Genomic DNA, 22277 nt, shown 5'->3' with positions numbered 1-22277 from the left:
TTAGTTCATGTGGATTTATGGGGTCCTTATAGGATTGCCACTCATGATGGAAATAAGTACTTCTTAACAATAGTGGATGATTTCTCCAGAATGTCTTGGGTGTTTTTGCTTAAGTTGAAATCAGATGATTGTACTGTTCTACAACATTTCTTTACCTATATAAAAACTCAGTATGATAAGAATGTAAGAGTTATAAGAACTGACAATGGAACTGAGTTTCTAAACTCTGCCTGTAGTAATCTATTTCAAACTCTAGGGATTGTTCATCAAAGAACTTGTGCTTATACTCCCCAACAGAATGGGGTAGCAGAAAGAAAGTACAGGCATATCCTAAAGGTCACAAGAGCCATAAGGTTTCAAGCTGACATACTAATTAAATTTTGGGAAAAATGTGTTCTAGCAGCTGTATATCTTATAAATAAAGTTCGAAGTTCTGTGATTAACAATCAAACTCCTTATGAAAGGCTACATCACAGGTAACCTACATATCATACATTTAAAGGTCATTGGTTGTATGCGATATGCTAAAGTTATAAATCAAGATGATAAACTGATGACTAGAACAAAACTAGCAGTTCACATAGGTTATTCAGAAGTTCAAAAAGGATATGGGTTATATGATCTAACAGAGAAAGTGTTTTTTGTTAACAGGGATGTGATTTTTAAAGAAGATGTATTCCCATTCAAATATCAAAAGACAAGCAGTCAACCTATATTTGTAAATCAACTACCAGTTGAACTGCAACATAGCTAGTATTTAGAAGCTCAACAAAGGCAAGCTCCAAGTTATTCTAAACATCAAGATCAACTTAGAATAAATGAAAGTAACCTAGAAAGCTTATATTCTCCTACTAATACAGATATGGAAATACTAGTTGATCCAATGGATTATATATATCAGGCAGATGATGATGTTTCACTAGAACTGCAACAACATAGAGCTGATAGCTTACTACCAAATGCAGTGTATCAAATAAATGATCAGACACAAAGTCTTCCCATTATGAATGCAGGACAACCAGAATACAGAAGATCTAATAGAGATAAACATCCTCCAATTTGGATGAAAGACTTTGTATCTCTAAATGTTCATCAGGATATTCCATATGCTATTTCAAGGTAAATTTACTATGATCAACTTTCTTCTACATATCAAGCTTACATAGCAGAAACTTCTGTAGAGACAGAACCCTCATCTTATGCAGAAGTTACTAAAGATCCTAGATGGATTGAGGCAATGAAAACTGAAATAGATGCTTTGCAAACAAACCATACTTGGGACATTGTATCATTACCTGAAGGGAAAGTACCTATTGGATGTAAATAGATATACAAAATCAAATACAAATCAACAGGAGAAATTGAGAGATTTAAGGCAAGACTAGTTGCAAAGGGATATACTCAAAAGGAAGGTATTGACTATCAAGAAACTTTCTCTCCTTTAGTTAAGGTGAAAACAGTTAGGACAGTCCTAGTTATTGTTGCTGTAAAAAACTGGAACATACACCAAATGGATGTCTACAATGCTTTTCTTTAAGGTGACTTATATGATGAAATCTACATGGAACTACCACAAGGATTTAAGAGTCAGGGGGAGAATAAACCTATGTGCAGACTTATTAAATCCATATATGGCCTGAAGCAAGCCCCTAGACAGTGGAATGCAAAGCTAACTGAAGCACTTTTGAATAATCAGTTTCAACAAAGTCAATTTGATCATTCCTTGTTCATCAGAAGAACATCAGAAGGAATTATTATTGTATTAGTCTATGTAGATGATATGTTAATAACAGAGGATAGCCTAAAACTGATAGTTGAAACAAAAATTGTACTACATCAAACATTCAAAATGAAAGATCTAGGAGACTTGAAGTATTTTCTGGGCATAGAGTTTGCTAGATCCAAACAATGTATACTAATGCATCAAAGGAAGTATGCATTAGAACTTATATTAGAAGTTGGGTTGTCTGCTGCTAAACCTGCTGTCACTCCACTAGACACAAACATCAAACTGACAACAAAGGAATTTGATGATCACTGCAACAAGACAAAGAATTCAGGAAGTGAACAACTAGCAGATCAGAAAGCTTATCAAAGGTTAGTGGGAAAACTTCTCTACTTAACTATGACTAGACTTGATATATCATTCAGTGTTCAAACACTAAGTCAATTTTTTCAACAATCAAAAAGATCTCACATGGGGGCAGCATTAAGGGTTGTCAGGTATATCAAAAATCAACCAGGTCAAGGCTTCTTATTAAGCAACAACAACATATTGGCCTATTGTGATGCTGAGTGGGCTGCATGCCCATATACTAGAAGATCTGTAGCTGGTTATCTTATCAAACTTGACAATTCACTAGTCTCCTGGAAGTCTAAGAAGCAAACAATTGTATCTAGAAGCTCTGCTGAAGCTGAATACAGAAGTATTGCAGCTACTGTTGCTGAAATAGTTTGATTACAAGGTTTACTGAAAGAAATTGGAATAGAAATCAATCTTCCAATTGACATCTACAGTGATAGCAAGGCTGCTATACAGATTGCAGCTAATCCAGTATATCATGAACGTAATAAGCACATTGAGATAGATTGTCACTTTATTAGAGAAAAAATCACACAAGGTTTGATAACTACTAATTACATCAACACCAAAGATCAACCAGCAGATTTACTTACTAAGGGGCTATGTAAAGTTCAACACAACTATCTAAGTTCCAAGCTATGAGTTTACAACATATTTACACTACCTAGCTTGAGGGGGAGTGTTGAGAAATAGCACTGTTAGAATACAGGGGGTAATTTAGTCATTACACACTGAGTTAGTTAAAGTTAGTTAAGGAGGTTAAATAGTTGTTAAGATCATCTTAGTTAGTTAAGCTGATTAGTTAGATTATATAAATAATTCATTGTAACACATTGGAGATCTGATTATTGAGATAATAAAATCTAATTCACTCTATTTGCTCTCTCTCTCTCTCGTCACTTCCAGTCCTCTTCTTCCTCATCTCTGCTTCCACTTCTTTATCCTCTTCTTCTTGTTATATACAATTGTCACTTAGTTAAGAAAGATTTCAGAAACACTAAATAACATCTAACAATTATTTGTAGAAGAATTAAGTAGTCCCCTCAAGCTCTATTGTTTTCCTTGTGTCCTTATTTCCGTAAGTGTTTTCACTTCATTGGTGACTCATAGACAGAAGTGGAGCCGGAATTTGAAATTTATGGAAGTCTGTTTAAGTTAGTGAGTTCTAAATTTAATAATTTGCACATATTATATTTCTTAAAACAAATATAGAGTTTTGATTAAAATTATTGTACTCGTAACATGTGTTCTAGCTCCGCCCTTTGCACATAGATATTTACTTTTTCAAGGACTTAGGACCATTTTTGCTATGTCATGTTTCTTTGGTCCATTCCTTGCGTTAATATTTACTATGTCATAATTCTAGGAAGTATATTTTGATTTATAAACCTATGCACTTGTGGTACAAGAATATCATGACAACATAGAGATTAGATTGAGCCTCCAGAAAAGGAAGAGGCACAATCAACTATTCAAAAGCTAATCTCAGCCTTTTGGCCATTGTGGATATTGGAGGATATACAATAATGGGTTCGCGGATTCAGCAGAACCTAGTGATACGAGGTAGAACCCTTTTAACATGTGTGAAAAACAAGTATAGCTCAAGTTAAATTTACATTTCAACTTAGAATCCACAGGGTCTAAATTCTGGATTGCGAATGTGGGACATATGGTTATGAATACACATACTGTAAATTTTTCTAACAAATAAAAGAAAGTTTCAAATCTCAAACCACAAACATGCACTTGAAAAATATTACAAGGGGTTTTGATACTTGTGAAAGGAAAGGAGGTACATTTTGCAAACCATATATATAAACCATTGTTATATTTCCATTGAATATAACTTCAACAATGTAACCATTAATAATATATGTACATACTGTAGCTGTAAAACTCAATCAAACACTTAAGGATCAAACTTGACAGCAAAATGCGCCGATTCAAGAAGCATCAGTGTTGCAGTAAATGACATGATATAAAGGTACTAAATAATACCAAGATCCATCCCCATTTCCAAACTGCCAAAAACAGAATTTAATGTTCAGAAGTTTGTTGTGTTAGATCTGAAGTAATCTGTAGTTGAGCTTCAATGTATCATCCAAAAGATATTGACAAATACATAAACAAGTCTACCTCTATACCTGGTAGAACTGCCTGTATTTTTATTTCATTGTATCCTCTCTTGTGCAATTGTGTTTTCGATTGTAACTTTAAGGTCTCCTATTTGGACTTGTTGCGCATAAACCGTTCCATAAAATCTTCGGCGATTAGGTTTGGTTTTACTTCATGGAACAGTCCTACTTTCTTCATCTTGGACTTCTGAAAATTACTGGTAAAAATAAGTAGAGTTAGTAACTAGACTGATCTGATACCCAAAAAAGGAGTAGTTCTTTGGTTGCAGCACAAGACATCAACAGAAAAACAAGCGCATAGGCTATAGCACAAACTTCTGTTTTATATTTTTCATGCATTATTTCCCTTTTAGACAAAAAAAGGTTGCCCGATGGACAAAGCGTCCTGCATTTACGTAGAGTCCAGGGATGGGCCACACCCTAAGGGGTGTGATATAGACTTACTTTCTGAATGTACAACCAACACTTACTTGGAACTTCTTGAAGATCCTGCTTTATCCCTCAAACTCATAGCTGCCAGTTGACGTGCCAAGTTCTCATCTCGATCACCATGAGCTGAGCTAGTTCTTGAGACAGCATTTCCATCGATTGGCCAATTCATTGGAAGTATTAAGTCTCTACAGAACAACAAGACTTGTAAAGTCGCCATTTAAATGGTATTTTTTGTACGGTTTTAGTTTATAATACACTGAAAGTGTAAAGAATTTTTATATTGTCGTTATAGCAGGTTGTATGCCTTATTTTCTAGCTAACTAGTTCCACTCATTATGACCAGTTACTTGCAGTTACTTATCTTTTAGATTACGTGATAATGTAAAAATTCCTTTATACTGTTAGTGCATAGAAGTTAAACAGCCGACAAGACAATTTAGATCAGAGTAGACATTTTGTACCGTTCAACATGCTTGCATTTGCAACGATTCATCAAATCCACTGTATAATTACCAAAATGGATGTCAATCTGCTTTGACAACTTTGGTATATGATAGCCTGGTAAAATGTCCCAGATCTTTAACACTTGAAAGTATGTAGAATTCTGCTCCAAAATATCTATGGTCCAAATCAATTTTAAGCGCTTGACACTATACACCTCCAACAGTACAGATGAATTCCCACCCTTGTTGCTGAGCATTCTGTTGTTTTCTGATTTACGCCAGCCATTTGAAAGCTTCGTCAAAAGGGAAATCACTTCTTTACTAATCTCCACATCCTTAATTCTGGCCATGGATTTTGAGAAATCTTCACTAAACAAAACCTGTTATTTTGTAACAGAAAACAGCCTGTTAGCTCTCCATTTGAAAACAAAACAAATGATTTAAGCTCCCAAGTCAAACAACTACCAAAACATAACACTTTTGTAAATTTTGGCCTACTTAACTAGCAAAATCCAAATATTAAAGATGTATACTTTGGCCATCAATGTTGAACAAACAAAATCAAAGATGGGAAAGCTGCTTCTTGACCATGAATTAAACAGGTGTTAGTAGTGAAAGAAAACTTAAAATTTCATCATATGCCAAATGAAGGCGAAGCAGCATACCTTCCACTTAGCTGCTATGAATATAGGGGAATCCGTTCTAAGTAATGTTTCTATTTGGTCAAGCTCAATGGTTGCGTTTGAAATTGCTTGACTTAATCTCTTGTCATGAGTAACATCAAAGTAACAACGTCTAGCCTTGGCGTCAAGGACTAAGTTTCTCCAAATGGAGCCACTGTTAACCAAAGTTGTGCCGTTCCCCAATATCCAAAGGCAGTATCTGCATAAGAAGCCAAGGAAACAATTATCTTCTTGCTGAAAGATGACAATAAATAAGAATAGCCAATACAAACCAGTGCTAGCAAATTAGTACCTTGCTCGAGTCAGTGCTACGTTTGCTCTCTGAAGATTAGAAAGGAAACCAACTGATCCACGTCCATTACAACGAACAGTGGAGATAATTATAACATCTTCTTCACCCCCTTGAAAACCATCAACAGAACGAACATTCACTGAGAAGTCACTCTTAACATCTGTGCTATATTTCTTGTCAAGAATTTGTTGAATAGCAAAAACTTGGGCCTTGTAAGGAGATATGCAGCCAACACGGACCTTTTGTTTCGAAGAGACAGATTCTGTAATTCAGGTAATAATATCAGGTTTGCCAAATCAATTGCCATGCAAACCAAGATACAATAGACAAGTGTATTGCCAAATCAAGTGCACAGTAAAATAATCTTAATCTGAGATTAAGTAAATGAAAGATAAAGTGTATTACCTTTATGAAGGTTGGCAACTATCTCAGCTACAACGAAAGCTTCTGCCATATTTCTCGTGCTGTGCTTGTCATCAATCTCCTCATTTCCGCTACTTACATTGATAAATGAATAGGAGCCAAAAATATCTCCTTCAAGAAATCTCTTCTCGTATTCTGCTGACTTCACATTAGGACCATCCATAATTTTCTTCTGATAAAACTCTCTATTTGGGAACAAACTTATTTTTGGATGCATCCTATATTGAACATTAAGAAGGTGCTTCTTGTGTCCTAAGATTACCAGCCTCTCAAATAAGCTTCTGCCGAATTCAGCCTTCTCACAGATCTGTATATAACAGATACTAGTTGTTAATGACATAAGATCAGCACAGTAATTTTAAAAACAAGCTGTGAAAAGATTAACTGATAACCTTGCTCTGAACCATTGCAGGCAATTGTTTCTCATCTCCGATGAGTATAGCATGGCGCAGACCTGGGAGTTGTAACGGAATAGTGGATTCACATTCTTTCAGCTGAGCGGCTTCATCAATTACCACCATCTCAAGTGGTGTCATTCCTTCTGTGTGCAATTTCGATGAGCTAGAAGCAGTGCAGAAAATCAAGCATGCGCCTTTCAGACAAAAACTTCTAATTTGGTAGTCATCGATAAAATTTGGAAGAGAGATACTCTCACTAAGAAATTTCAATACTTTAAGGCATTCCGTTTTGTTTGCATACAAATTAGCAAAACATCTCGCCTTACTCCTTGTAACAGTTCTGTGTGAAATATCTCTTAACCCTTTTGATGTTTCCACAGCAGCAAACAATGTTCCAAGAGTTTGAAGCATCTCAAGTACTCTGATCATTTCCTTAGCTACTTCTAGTGAAATGAAAGAAGTAGGTAGATGCGTGTACAAGCTCGTCAGACAAAATATTAACTGGTTCTGTATCCATTTGAATCTTTTGATAACAAACTCCTCAAATGTCCAAACACTGGTTTCTTTGTTGCTTGCCTCCCCTTCATTCTTGACCTTGTTCGCCTCGCCAGCAGCTCTCGAGTTGTTCCTCCTTTGAGAACTTTGTTTATCATTCTTCTTGTTCTCTTTTAATGTTTCAAGGACAAATTTTTTCAACAACTTACTCTTCCTATTTTTGTCTACTCCTCGATCATTGATATTGCCATCTTTTTCACTAGTAATCTTTCCTTTTTCTTCCTCTTCCTCGTCATCTGTATTTTGATTATCATCAGTGTCATGTTCCTTATCTTTTTGTTTTTCTAAGTACTTACGGTATTGCTCTTCAGGATCCTCGAGCAAACATATCATGGATTGTATACCAACTTTCCAACCATTATTCGGAGACAAACAGCTTGCAAGAGCATCAACACGGTTACTAAGAAACACATCAAACAAATCTTCATGATCATCGATCTTCATTCTTTCCCCATTACCAAATAAAACTATGTCTCCTAAACCATATGTATCATACTCCTGGCCGTCCTGTACATGTTGCATCAGCTTCTTTGTAACTCCCAAAACAGCAATGTTCGTAGGAGCACAAGTCAGAGTTCTGCATTTCATTTTTAACAGAACATAGAGTAAGGAGGCAACTGTTCTAGTCTTTCCAGTTCCCGGAGGACCCCAAATTAACTTAACCGTGTTCCTGTGACCACATTCTCTTGTTGCTACGCAACTTATAACAGCCTTTTGTTGAGCATTATCTAGCCCAAAGGTCCGAATGATCGCCCTTGTATTTGATATAGCATTAGTTTTAGTTTCTCTAAAGGGGCAAAGGGAGCAGTCTACTTCACCCTGCAAACAAATGAAATACATTAAACCTCAATAAATATATACTGGAAGCTAGATTAACTGTTTAATTTCACGTATAATCAGCAACAACAAACCCAGTATAATCCTACAAGTGAGGTCTGGTGAGGTTAATGTGTACACATACCTTACCTCTACCTTGTGAAGGTAGAAAGGCTATTTCCGATACACTCTCGGCTCAAGGCACAGTGACAAGGAAGAAACCAACCATAACAACAACAAGGAATTTCACGTTTAAACACTATAACAGTAAGGTCGAAAAACTACTTTGTCACATTAAATTTTACTCACTATATTAAAGTCACAAACTATTTATTGTCACATTAAAGTAACAAAACTCTACTATGGACAAAGTTCAAGAGGGAAAGAAGAGGTTTACTTACAATATTTGCATCACTTGTCAGCACAGTCTTAATGATCTTCAGGTTTGCATTTTCTTTATCAGAATTCAAAGCTTTCCATATTCGGATATTTGTCGTCAAATTAGAAAGATACACAATAAAAAGCTTGTCTCCTTGTTCACCCTTTGCCCTGTCTGGTTTCTTAAACGAAATAGGCTGCGAAGAGAGGATAGGTACCCTATCCGAACCGTCGTCTTTCATTCCTTGAACTATGGCAATGAGATAAGATCTCTTAGGCCTGTTCAAATCCTCAATTCTTTTTGGTTTCACATCTGTTAGTGCAATAAGATCACCAACTTCAGGTTCATATTTTGATTCAGTTTTCGACTCGTTGTTCTCTCCCTCTGTAGCTCTTTTCAACAATATATTGTAATATAAACCTTTGGGAGGCTTAAAATCTTTTGATATTTTAACATCAAGAACCTCAAGAGCCGGGGCTCGTGAAACTGTGAACATGTTTGAGAGCAAATCAGCATGTGTTTCTTCAACAAGGGGAGTAATGAATGTCTTCATGTAATGATCAGTTGACAAGAACGTCTCTGGAATTTCTTTAACCTAACACATTGGAATTGAAAGTTAGGACACATAACTTGAAAATATAAAAATATTTCAAGATGGAAATAAATATCTGTCCTAACCAACATAAAAACAAGAGGAAGATAGAGCTGCATCTTGATATCATATCACCTAAACATAACTACTAGTAATCGTCCGTAGAAAGTGGTATTAGTAAAGAGACATATCGAGATTTAAATTTGATGGATTCAATCTTTAGGTTCTCATCACAAACCATTACTACAACAACTATTACTACTACGTCTTAGTCTCAAACAAGTTGGGGTCACCTGAACCCATTAAAACAACAACTACTATTATTACTACTACACTCAGTCTCAAACAAGTTAAGGTCTCATCAGAATCCATTACAATAATAACAACTACTACTATGCCTCGGTTCCAAACAAGTCGGTGTCTCATCAGAACCCATTACAGTAACAACTATCCCTAACAAGTTGGGGTCTCGCCAGAATCCATTACAACATCTACTACTACAACAATCAGTCCCAAACAAGTTGATGTCACATCAAAATCCATTACGACAACAACAACAACTATTACTATGTCTCAATCCCAAACAAGTTGAAGTCTCATCAAAACCCATCACAACAACTACTATGCCTCAATCCCAAACAACTTGCGATCTCATCAAAACCCATTATAACAACAACTACTAAGCCTCAATACCGAACAAGCTGGGGTCTCATCAGAACCCATATACATTTTTGAAATTATGGGTTCAATTTTTTTGAAATATTGGTAATTTTTAACATGTATATCTGTAACCCATATGAAAACAAAATGTTGGGTTGCATGCTACATCCACCACTGCAACAAGTTAAAATACACTGATCGCATACCATAGCATAAAACAGATTATACTATCGTTAAATACTACTAATCAAAAATACTTTTTAGGCATGCAAATGAACTAGATGAAAAATCCAATCGTTCAAAACCTTGTTTTTGTAAAGATCTCTGTTCAGCACGTCCCCTAGAGACCAAGAAAACACCAAATCTACCAATCCCGGAACTGTTTTCTCTGTTTTCTTCTTTGTAGTAGTAGTAGTTGCCATTTTAATTCCCTAATCATCAAAATAAACAAACATCAACTCAAAGTTACATGTAAGAACAAATGGAAGGAAAATAAAAAAAAGTTTTTACCTTGTCTTTCTTCTTTCTTCTGGGGTTTATTAGCTAAGAAAATTTTCCAGGTCTGTGATTTTATATGCAACTAAGTTAATACTACTGCTGCATTTCTGCACCAAAATGATGAAAGCAGAATAAGGAAAATGACAGAAAACTTTACGTAGCAGAGCTCCAATGAAATATGAGAATGGTTTCCTTGAAAAAGATTTCGTACAATCATACGAAGAAAAAGAGAAAGTGTTTGGAATAAAGAGACGAGACCCCAGCACCAAGGTTGACGAGGAGTCAATAACTTAAATGGAAGAAAAATAGAAACATGTACTATATATTTTGCTTACCCACATATTAAGGAAAGTAATAATAATAAAGTGTAAGTTATATTTGCTGTCAGTATAAAAATATTTTAAACCATGTAGGTTTCCTTAAAATGTGAAGTTAGAAGGTAAATTACGGGTTTGGCAGTAGCTTTAGTCCAAATTTGTACGGTCAAACTTTTCTATAACGGTCATCATTTGACTGTTACTACAACGCTCATTTCACTACGACGGCCAAGTTTTCATGAACCGTTAGTGTAAGGAATTTTTTATGCTATGAGTGTCGGGCGAAGTTAGAAAGTAAGGGTTTGGCAATAGCTTTAGTCCAAACCTGTGCAGTCAAACTTATCTATAACAGATCATTTCACTATGGCGGTCAAGTTTTTATTGATTCCAATTTTTATGCGATATTATAATATATGTCCTTTATACCATCACTTTGTTACAGCAACCAAAAAATATCGAAATAAATGAGGTTGTTATAGAGAGATTTGATTGTATTTATATTAAAGAATACACTAAAGATGCACAAAATTAAATACATAATCCAATTACCAACACTAAATATATTTATCCTAAAATTTAAAACTCATAATGTTCAAAATTTGGTTGTCCCGGCTTAAAATATGAATTTGTAATTTTAAAAATAAAATAGATTACATATTATTATGATAGGTAAAGGTGATTTGATATTGTAAAAGCTTATGTACTCTAACGTTGTAGTTAGCTTAAAAATATTGATAATATTATTCCATGTTGGTGTCAATATCATCAGTGTCTCATACTGTAGCAAAAGTAAAAGATTCCAAAGGCTAATATACGAAGGAAAAAGGAAGATGATGAGAAGTTATAAGGAAGACTTAGAATCGAAGTTAGGCCAAAGAAAAGAGGAAAAACTTACTTGGAATCTGAAATTAGTCACACGAGCAAATTACTAAAAAGAAATTACAAATAATTTTATTAAATAAATATTACTTAATAACTTAAACTAAATAGTAAAATTGTTAAAATATATTGGAAATTTTTAACAATAATTAATTTCTTTCTACTTTAGGATCTACACTAATTGTATAATATTTAATTTATTTTCTTTTTATTTTAGAAATATTTTGGTAGAATATTTATTTTCAATTCTAAGTTTAGGATCTATATTACTTGTAAAATATTTATTTTCTTTTAGTTTATAACTTATGAGGAAAATAACATATTCTCCTTACTTTATTCTCTTTGGTTACCTATAAATAGTGATATCCTCTTTTATTTTGCATGAATGGAACAAATCCTTTTTTTTAATTTCCCACCCGGTGTTCGGTACCCGCATTGGAGACCGACTATATTCGGATTCATGCCGCGTAAGGCCCCATTCGGGGAAAACGCTCCCTACCAAGAATTTTTTCATACCCAAAGCTTGAACTCAAGATCTCATAATCCATTCTCCCCTAGATTTTTTCCTTTGGTTTCTCTTATTTTTCTCCACAAAAGTATACATATTATAAGATGTCAAACATCACTCATACTTGTATGTACTTTTTTTTTATACTGTCAATACGTATAACTTAAATTCATATATGATCCAAAATGATTTTAATTTATATAGACAGTGGTGACATTATTTTATACTATTAATGTAGTTTTTTCTTGTTTTTTAATTTAAAGTCACCTTTTATGGTGTAGGGGCTCTAGCAGTATTTCTAAGGCTTGTCTTTGTGAAAATAGCAGGGCTAACCATTTTTCGGACTAGTAATTAAAAAATAATCAGTGTTTGCAAAGTCATTCAAAAATAGCCACTATATTGCTGCAACACGAAAAGTTCCAATATAATATTGGTACACATGTGTATGAACTTCCAGCATATTATGCTGGAACTCCAACACACGGAAAGTTCCAGCATAATATACTGGAGATTGGAGCACATGTGTATGATCTTCCAGTATATTATGTTGGACCAGTATATTATGCTAGACCTCCAGTATATTATGCTCGAATATTTTCCGAATTTTGAACAATGTTTTCGTTCAGATCTATCTTTACATGAAAAGTGACTAAAATTCGATTACTTTTGAAACTGTGGCTATTTTTCAATGACCACTTATAAATCTGGTTATGTTTGAATTTCTCCCCTTGTCTTTTGGAGTCCTGTTTAAAAAGTAGTTGCGAGAATATATCTGGATTAAGTGGTCCTTTCTCGGGCCACTATTGAGACATAAGTTGGCCCGAGTTTCCCTTGGCATACGGCATACCTGCATTACCATTACTAAGAAAAGTAAGTAAGAATTCGTCCTAGATAAACTATTGATGTGGCTCTTTCGCTTCATGACCCCTAACATGATTGCCTAATTGTCTACAACACGTTTATACTATCAGAGTTCGTTTGGTACGAGAGATAAAGGAATTAATCATGTGATTAAATTTGAGGTAAATTTATTTTACGTTTGGTTGAGAAAATTACGGAATGACTAATCTTGGGATTGTAATATTATTTTTATATTTTTATGCGAGGATGAAATAACAATCATGGGATAATTAATCCTGAAATAAGTTATTTTTTCAACCGAATGATCCTTCAATGTTGTTTAACTTGTTGTAATAAATTACTTATTAATTTATTTTCCATGTTACCAAGAACAAAAAAGAATCGAAAGGATTAAAGTCATTTGAAAACACGAAAAATATTGTCGACAAACCAACGTCATGAGGCTGTGAAAGAAGCGAAGTCATATATATATGGGAAATGTACAACGAAATAGCGACGTGAAAGTGACTTTTTGGGGGTCTTTTCGTTTTCTTCGTTGGGAATTAAAGAGATTTTAAATTTTTTCGATCACCTTTATATTCTTTTCTCATTTGCCAAGACTTAGACGAGTGAACTTGTTATAATGACAAATTAATAGCCAGTAACTTTTTCCAGCCGACGTCCATTTCTCTCTTAGTAAATTTAATTCGGACTAAGGCCTTTTGTCCATAAATTCTTTTTCTTTTTTCACAAAAAAAAAAAAAAATCAAAAATGTATTTGTCCATAAAATTTTACAAGTTTTTGAAAATTATTTGAAAATAAGTTTTTCAAAAAATGAAAAGTGGTTTTGATCGTTTTGTCAAAATTTTCAAAACAAATTTTTCCCAGTCACAAAACTGCAATATTTTTTCTAATAAAATGCATGTCCAAACATAATTTCAAATACCATTTTTCAACTTAACTCCAAATACTATTTTTCTCAAAATTTTAATTTTTATGTCCAAACGCCTCCTATAACACAATATAACTCGTTAAATAAATAACTACAGAATAATTCTTCTAGAAAATATTTTATTTGTCTTTTTGCGCTCCAAAAATTTCACTAAATTTATTTTAATGATACCAAACTATACTTTTTTATATTTTCCAAATTTATAGTATTTTAAATTATTTTTAATATTTTTGTAGTTTTTTTTTTGCTATTTTATTAATATATAAGCTACTAAATTTTAAAAATTACGGGGCTTATGTCAAATACCCTGAGGTTTATGGTGCACTTTATACTAGGTAAAATGCCCCACTTTTTTAAAAGCTGATCAATATTTATTAATGGAAATCAACTAGAGCTATTCCTATAAGCATTTTGATCTTGATTTAAATGAAAAAAATACATAGTCGAATTAAATTAATCATCGAAAAAAAAAAGAATCAAATTAATCAAGTTGAAGTCATAAAAGACAATAAACAAGTCATGCCAATTGCATCCGTATATACTTTTATCATGACTCTAGATAAAGGTATAATTTTATTTGGACAAAGAAAATAAAAAGAAAGACAAAGTTGTTATAAATATATTATATTATGGATGTTTATTTAGTACTCCGTTGTAAATAAGCTTCTTGAAGAAGTTTATCCATATGGGACTCCACCGTAAATATGTTTATCCATTTAGTACTCTATTGGAAATAAGCTTTGTGAAGAAGCTTATCACTTCAGTATCTAGTTATGTATAAACATTACCTCCGGTTGAAGATTATCCATACCGGGTATAATAAGTTTATCCTTTCAGTACCCAGTTATGGATAAATATTACCCCCGGTAGAAGATTATCCATATCGGGTATAATAAGCTTATTCTTTCATTACTCTGTTATGGATAAACATTGCTCTCAGTAGAAGATTATCCATATCTGGTATAGTAGCAGCTTACACAACAGCTTCCTTTCTTCTATAAATAGAAGAGATTTCAGTTCATTATGTACATAAGTTTGAATTCGAATAATATAACAGTTTCTCTCTATACTTGTCTTTACTTTAAAAAGGAAATGTTTCAACAATTTCTGGTAATATAAGTTTGATTGAAGGCTCCGGAAGAGCCATAATATTTCTGTCTAAGGGAACAAAACTTATTATAGACAATGCATTGTTCTCCTCCAAGTCTCGAAGAAACTTGTTGAGTTTTATAGATATCCGCCGAAATGGGTATCATGTTGAGACAATAGATGAAATGAATAGGGAATATCTTTGTATTACAAAGAATATTTATGGCGAGAAATGCATTGTAGAAAAGTTACCAACTTTATCTTCTGGCTTATACTATTCAAAAATTAGTACAATTGAAGCACACTCTATCGTAAACCAGAAGTTTACGGATTCAAATATTTTTGTGCTTTGGCATGGCCGTTTGGGCCATCCCGGATCAATAATGATGCGACGAATTACTAAAAATTCGAGTGGGCATCCATTAAAGAACTTGAAGATTCTTACAAATGACGAATTTTCTTGTGATGCTTGTTATCAAGGAAAAATGATCACTAGACCATCACCAATGAAGGTTGGTATTGAATCCCCTGCCTTTTTAGAGCGTATACATGGGGATATATGTGGACCTATTCACCCACCAAGTGGGTTGTTTAGATATTTTATGGTCCTAATAGATGCATCTTCAAGATGGTCTCATGTGTGCCTACTATCATCTCGCAACCTGGCGTTTGCAAAGCTATTAGCCCAAATAATTCGATTAAGGGCACAATTTCCAGATTATCCTATAAAGGCTATTCGCCTTGATAATGCTCGAGAATTCTCATCTCAAGCTTTTGATGATTATTGTCTATCCGTTGGGATAAAAGTTGAACATCATGTAGCTTATGTTCATACTCAAAATGGCCTTGCAGAGTCATTTATTAAACGCCTGCAATTGATAGCAAGACCACTACTTATGAAAACAAAATTGCCCACTACTGCTTGGGGCCATGCTATCTTGCATGCAGCATCACTTATCCGTCTCAGACCGACACATTATAATAATTATTTTCCGTCACAATTAGTTTTTGGTCATGAACCAAATATTGCCCATCTACGAATTTTTGGATGTGATGCATATGAGCCAGTAGCACCACCACAACGTAGTAAGATGGGACCACAAAGAAGGATAGGAATATATGTTGGGTTTGAATCACCCTCTATTATTCGCTATCTTGAACCATTGACAGGAGATTTATTTACTGCTCGATTTGCAGATTGTCGGTTTGATGAAACAAATTTTCCACAATTAGGGGGAGAGAAAAAGGAAATCAAAAGAGAAATTGTGTGGAAAATTTCATCATTATCTCACTTTGATCCCCGTACCCCTATATGTAATCAGGAGGTCCAGAAGATCATCCATTTACAGAATATAGCAAATCAAATGCCAGACGCATTTACTAATTTGAAAAGGAAAACTAAGTCATATATCCCAGCAGAGAATGTGCCTATCCGAATTGATGTCCCAGTAGGACCATCTACTAGCATGAGAGATAGTGAACCTAAAGCACGCCTGAAGCGTGGTAGGCCTTTGGGTTCTAAGGATCGAAATCCTCGAAAAAGAAAATCGACAAATGATCAAAACGATACTATGAAGGGATCTCCTGAAGAGACCCAAAATCTGATTAGTTCTGAGATTCCTGAAGAAATCAATGAACCCGAAGCTCATGTGAGTGAGGAACTTTTAATAAGTTCGATCGGTGATGGGATTAATTTAAATCGATCTGAAATAGTGGTGGATAATATTTTTGCATATAATGTTGCACTTAATATTATGCAAGATAGTGAGGATCTTGAACCTCGATCTGTCGAAGAATGTCGACAAAGATCTGATTGGCCAAAATGGCAAGAGGCAATTCAATCGGAATTGAAGTCACTTGCTAAAAGAGAGGTCTTTGGACCAGTAGTCCAAACACCTGCTGGTATAAAACCAGTTGGTCATAAATGGGTTTTTGTGCGAAAAAGGAATGATAAAAATGAAGTTGAAAGATACAAAGCTCGCCTTGTTGCACAAGGATTCTCACAACGACCTGGAGTCGATTTTGATGAAACATATTCACCTGTTATGGATGCCATAACATTTCGATATCTCATCAGTTTAGCACTACATGAAAAGCTTGAAATACATCTAATGGATGTAGTTACAGCTTATCTGTACGGTTCACTTGATAATGAAATTTATATGAAAATTCCTGAAGGATTTAAAATGCCTGAAGCAAAATCTCAGGAAATGTATTCAATCAGATTACAAAGATCTTTGTACGGTTTAAAGCAATCTGGGCGCATGTGGTATAATCGCCTTAGTGAATATTTGCTGAAAGAAGGTTACATAAATGATGTTATTTGTCCATGTATTTTTATAAAGAAAATGGCATCAGAATTTGTTATACTTGTTGTTTATGTTGATGACATAAATCTTGTTGGAACTCCAGAAGAGCTCCAAAAGGCAATTGAATATCTTAAGAAAGAATTTGAGATGAAAGATCTTGGAAAGACAAAACTTTGTCTTGGTCTGCAAATTGAACATTTAGCAGACGAGATCTTTATCCATCAATCTGCCTATACAGAAAGGGTCTTAAAACGCTTTTACATGGACAAAGCGCACCCATTGAGTACACCAATGGTTGTTCGATCACTTGAAGTGAATAAGGATTTGTTCCGACCTCCAGAAGAGGACGAGGAACTCCTTGGTCCCGAAGTACCCTATCTCAGTGCAATTGGTGCACTAATGTATCTTGCTAATGCTACAAGGCCTGACATAGCATTCTCTGTTAATTTACTAGCAAGATATAGTTCTTCTCCTACACGGATATATTGGAACGGGATTAAGCATATATTGCGATATTTAAAGGGAACTCTTGATATGGGTTTGTTTTATGCTAACAAAGATAGTGCAGACCTTGTTGGTTATGCAGATGCAGGTTATTTATCTGATCCCCATAAAGCTCGATCTCAAACCGGCTACGTATTTACATATGGAGGTACTATCATATCATGGCGCTCCACAAAGCAATCTATTGTTGCTACTTCTTCAAATCACGCTGAGATAATAGCTATTCATGAAGCAAGTAGGGAATGCGTATGGTTGAGATCAATAATTCATTTTATTCGAGAAAAATGTGGTTTGGAATGTGAGAAAAGACCCACAATTTTATACGAAGACAATGCTGCATGCATAGCCCAATTGAAGGGAGGATTTATAAAAGGAGATAGAACGAAGCACATTTCACCAAAATTATTCTACACACACGATCTTCAGAGAAGTGGTGACATTGATGTGCAACAAATCCGTTCAAGTGCTAATCCAACAGATTTATTCACTAAATCTTTGCCAACTTCAACTTTTGAGAAGATGGTATACAAGATTGGAATGCGGAGACTCAAATATTTGAAACAAGGTTTTCATCAGGGGAGTAAAATACGCGATGCACTCTTTTTCCCTTACTAAGGTTTTTTTCCCATGGGGTTTTCCTTATAAGGTTTTTAATGAGGCACCTAGCAATGCGTCTTACTAAATATGTGTACTCTTTTTCCTTCACTAGGATTTTTTCCCACGTGGTTTTTCTTAGTAAGGTTTTAATGAGGCACATTATCTTTTAATGAACATCCAAGGGAGAGTGTTATAAATATATTATATTATGGATGTTCATTTAGTACTCTGTTGTAAATAAGCTTCTTGAAGAAGCTTATCCATATGGGATTCCACCGTAAATATGTTTATCCATTTAGTACTCTATTGGAAATAAGCTTCCTAAAGAAGCTTATCACTTCAGTATCCAGTTATGGATAAACATTACCCCCGGTAAAAGATTATCCATACCGTGTATAATAAGTTTATCCTTTCAGTATCCAGTTATGGATAAACATTACCCCCGGTAGAAGATTATCCATATCGGGTATAATAAGCTTATCCTTTCAGTACTCCGTTATGGATAAACATTGCTCTTAGTAGAAGATTATCCATATCTGGTATAGTAGCAACTTACACAGCAGCTTCTTTTCTTCTATAAATAGAAGAGATTTCAGTTCATTATGTACATAAGTTTGAATTCGAATAATATAACAGTTTCTCTCTATACTTGTCTTTACTTTATAGTCTTTATTTTATAACAAAAGTATGGTCATGTGAGAGACAAGAGTAAACAATAAGAAATTAGGAAAGACTAAAATATTTGTGCGAAATGCCTAAGAAATTAGGAAAGAGTAAAATATTTGTGCGAAATGCCTAAGAAATTAACAAAGAATAAAATAGAGAATAAGGGCACCAAAGATTTTCTTTAGATTTAATGACTAGTTTAATTGTAGGGTCTTATAACAAAATTAAAAGAGTTGTTGGAGTTGGAGGGAATAATGCTAAATAAGAAAATTGAAATGCAAGTATATTCAAGCAATTGCAAGTACTTATATTAATATGGAATGTAATTTATTTGACTTTTGTGATTATATGGTTGAATTGGAAAAATAAAAAATTTAGAGTTACAGAAGGGAAATTAAATTGACATATTACAACTCCTTGTAAGCTTTCGCCACAAAAGAAATTCCTGAACAAGTTCTTGTACATCCCCAAAATAAATACTAGGATGGGGAAAGGAAAAATTCACGGGCCGTGACTTTTTTCATTTTTAGCGCGTCCGAAATTATTTATATTCGATAGTCGAAAAATGAATAAAATTTGTATAATTTTTGTATATAACATACATAATGTATAAATATACAAAAATATACATTTTCGACTATTATTTTGAGAGTGGTTGTATGGTGTCATTTTTCCTTCTTTTTTGTTTTTCATTCGGTGTCCGATACGCATTAAGGCCCGACTAAATCCGGAATTGCACCGGAAAGTCCCATATTGGGGGGGGGGGGAGGGGAGGTACAGAGATCCTTAATAAATAATAAATGCGATTATATATGATGTGAGGCTAGAAACTCGTATTTTAGCCGTAGTATTACATTCCAGTTACTGCATTTTTACGTGTGCTTAAGCTCAAACGATAGTGAATTACACTTAGTACGTAATGTATGCCTTGCAGGAAGTGCCCGAGTTCAAAAGTTAATTTGGAGCTAAATCGATCAATCTGGAGCTTTGAAGTCTTAGTAAAAGCCTAATACATTAAGCCGAGATCGTGTTTGGAGGTCATGTACCAAGTCTGGATGTCAAAAGAGGATGAAATAATTTCACTCTGGGAAATTTACTCTGCTGCGCCGCACAGTGCGCCGCATAGTGCGCCACATCTGTGCAATTTTCCAACAGTCGTCAGAAAATATCTCTCTGAACTTCCCCACAAGCGTATCGCACTGTGCGCCGCAGTGTGCGGCGCTGCTACAAATTTTACAGAGCCAAGTCCTATTTCGCGCGGGAAAGGGTGTTTTGTCTGGGCCGACCCTTCTTGGTATAAATACATGTAAAAACGCTATTTTGAGGACTTTTGACACACCAGAGACCTAGGGAGACTATTTCGGAAGGGAGAAAACGTTTGGAGCCATTTTCGGAGGAGATTATCATCGAATTCTTCATTCTTTCATCTTTACTTTGTAATTTAATTATGCAAATTATTTGGAAAATTATTACTATGAGCATGAGTAGCTAAATACCTAATCTTGGATTTTGATGGAACCTGTTGAAGGATGATTTTCTCGTTATGTTAATATAGATTTGCCGTAGTATTATCTCTATTTGTTCAACTATATGCTTATTGTTGTTGATTGAAGGGCCCTCAATTAGTTGCTCCTATTTAGTGTGCATTACTCGGGAGAGAGTGCATATTTAGGTAGTTGTTGAACATCATCACTCCTAACATATATAAGGGATCAATACAAAGGGTTTAAAGGTGGGATTAGGGATAACAAAACCTTGGGTGCGATCTAAGTGAACTGTACTTAAAAGCTAGCTAGAGTAATTCGGGAGAATATGTCTAGTATATTGTTGTAATTACTCGGGAGAGAGTTACGACAGTCAGCGTGTTCATGATCGATAGAGAAGACTTAGACAAATTTATAGCAAATATAGTGGAAAGGATTCCGACAACATGGGAAATCAGAACCTTAGATCATTCCCATTCTTGCTTACAAATCGTTTATAGTTAGTTCTTAAATACTGCATTTTTTACTATGTAATATTTATTTAATAAATACCCAATTTGTTACTCAAATATCTCTGAAGATTGAATACGTGAATTTCTGTGAGTCCAATAACTGTGATTGATAGGTTAATTCCTTGTGGGATTCGGCTCCAAACTTATTAACCGGAATATATTTGCAGCGACCGCTTTGTCCTTTTTATAAGGCATAGTTGGGCGTGATTAATATACCCATGGCTTGCACCTGAAACCTTTAATTAAGAATGAGAGAGTACTTACCCCGCCACTATAACCCTTATTTGTACGGGCTGTGGCCATGAAAGAGAACAAAATAATTCTCTTTGGAGCAGCATATAAAACTTAAATTTTTTGGGACATTAACTTTAGACTTGATTCAGAAATATGTATATGAATAATATTCTCAAAATTAATTAATCTGGCCGAAGGTCAAGCCATTAATTTGAGCTGAGAAGAGCAAGAAAAAGGGAAAAGATACAAAGGAGGAGATTACTGACGCATGATATAGAGGGGGCAGAGCCATTTGATGTTTATGTATTCTAAATTTACATTGAAAACTCATAGTTCGTCTCAATTACTGGGTTCGTATATATATATAAAAGAAATTAACCTTAATAGGCGACGTGAAAGTGACTTTTTTGGGGTCGTTTCGTTTTCTTCGTTGGGAATTAAAGAGATTTTAAATTTTTTCGATCACCTTTATATTCTTTTCTCATTTGCCAAGACTTAGACGAGTGAACTTGTTCCAGCCGACGTCCATTTCTCTCTTAGTAAATTTAATTCGGACTAAGGCCCTTTGTCCGAATTATTCTTTTTCTTTTTTCACAACAAAAAAAAAATCAAAAATGTATTTGTCCATAAAATTTTACAAGTTTTTGAAAATTATTTGAAAATAAGTTTTTCAAAAAATGAAAAGTGGTTTTGATCGTTTTGTCAAAATTTTCAAAACAAATTTTCCCAGTTACAAAACTGCAATATTTTTTCTAATAAAATGCATGTCCAAACATAATTTCAAATACCATTTTTCAACTTAACTCCAAATACTATTTTTCTCAAAATTTTAATTTTTATGTCCAAACGCCTACTATAACACAATATAACTCGTTAAATAAATAACTACAAAATAATTCTTCTAGAAAATATTTTATTTGTCTTTTTGCGCTCCAAAAGATTCACTAAATTAATTTTAATGATACCAAACTATACTTTTTTATATTTTCCAAATTT

The 22277-nt window shown here is 34.2% G+C and overlaps 2 protein-coding genes across 5 annotated transcripts; one reads left to right on the top strand and one right to left on the bottom strand.

Annotated features, from left to right (window-relative positions):
* Positions 1–862: 862 nt before the first annotated feature.
* Positions 863–2458, top strand: LOC138878644 (uncharacterized mitochondrial protein AtMg00810-like). Its single transcript, XM_070158334.1, has 3 exons — positions 863–1119; positions 1225–1319; positions 1539–2458. Exons 1-3 carry the CDS (start codon positions 863–865, stop codon positions 2456–2458), a joined length of 1272 nt encoding a protein of 423 aa, XP_070014435.1.
* Positions 2459–3880: 1422 nt separating this feature from the next.
* Positions 3881–10657, bottom strand: LOC104240059 (uncharacterized). 4 transcript variants are annotated; one of them, XR_011402290.1, is made up of 12 exons: positions 10547–10657; positions 10402–10453; positions 10197–10322; positions 8662–9234; positions 6884–8263; positions 6474–6798; positions 6069–6330; positions 5759–5975; positions 5112–5473; positions 4689–4835; positions 4228–4415; positions 3881–4104 (listed from the first exon to the last, which is right to left on the bottom strand). XR_011402290.1 is itself a non-coding variant. In XM_070156272.1 (10 exons), exons 2-10 carry the CDS (start codon positions 10311–10313, stop codon positions 4307–4309), a joined length of 3492 nt encoding a protein of 1163 aa, XP_070012373.1. In that variant the 5' UTR covers positions 10314–10322; positions 10402–10657; the 3' UTR covers positions 3881–4306. The 4 variants fall into 4 exon arrangements, 1 of the variants encoding a protein (XP_070012373.1); XR_011402289.1 differs by having other exon boundaries at positions 4220–4415; positions 10402–10657; XR_011402288.1 differs by having other exon boundaries at positions 10402–10657.
* Between the last annotated feature and the right edge of the window lie 11620 nt (positions 10658–22277).

The sequence above is a fragment of the Nicotiana sylvestris genome, chromosome 9, assembly GCF_000393655.2.
Source record: "Nicotiana sylvestris chromosome 9, ASM39365v2, whole genome shotgun sequence".
Classification (NCBI taxonomy): domain Eukaryota; kingdom Viridiplantae; phylum Streptophyta; class Magnoliopsida; order Solanales; family Solanaceae; genus Nicotiana; species Nicotiana sylvestris.
Note: the sequence above shows the minus strand (reverse complement) of the source record. Positions and strands in the feature narration are given on the sequence as shown.

Excerpts from the sequence above, each read along its gene's own strand:
- LOC138878644 (XM_070158334.1), top strand. The coding sequence starts at position 863 with ATGGAAATACTAGTTGATCCAATGGATTATATATATCAGGCAGATGAT. Across the intron at positions 1,120-1,224 it reads ATTCCATATGCTATTTCAAG|ATGGATTGAGGCAATGAAAA; the intron begins GTAAATTTACTA and ends TAAAGATCCTAG. Across the intron at positions 1,320-1,538 it reads AGGGAAAGTACCTATTGGAT|GTGACTTATATGATGAAATC; the intron begins GTAAATAGATAT and ends CTTTTCTTTAAG.
- LOC104240059 (XM_070156272.1), bottom strand. The coding sequence starts at position 10,313 with ATGGCAACTACTACTACTACAAAGAAGAAAACAGAGAAAACAGTTCCG. Across the intron at positions 8,264-8,661 it reads TGACAAGTGATGCAAATATT|GGTGAAGTAGACTGCTCCCT; the intron begins GTAAGTAAACCT and ends ATTTGTTTGCAG. Across the intron at positions 6,799-6,883 it reads CTGCAATGGTTCAGAGCAAG|ATCTGTGAGAAGGCTGAATT; the intron begins GTTATCAGTTAA and ends TGTTATATACAG.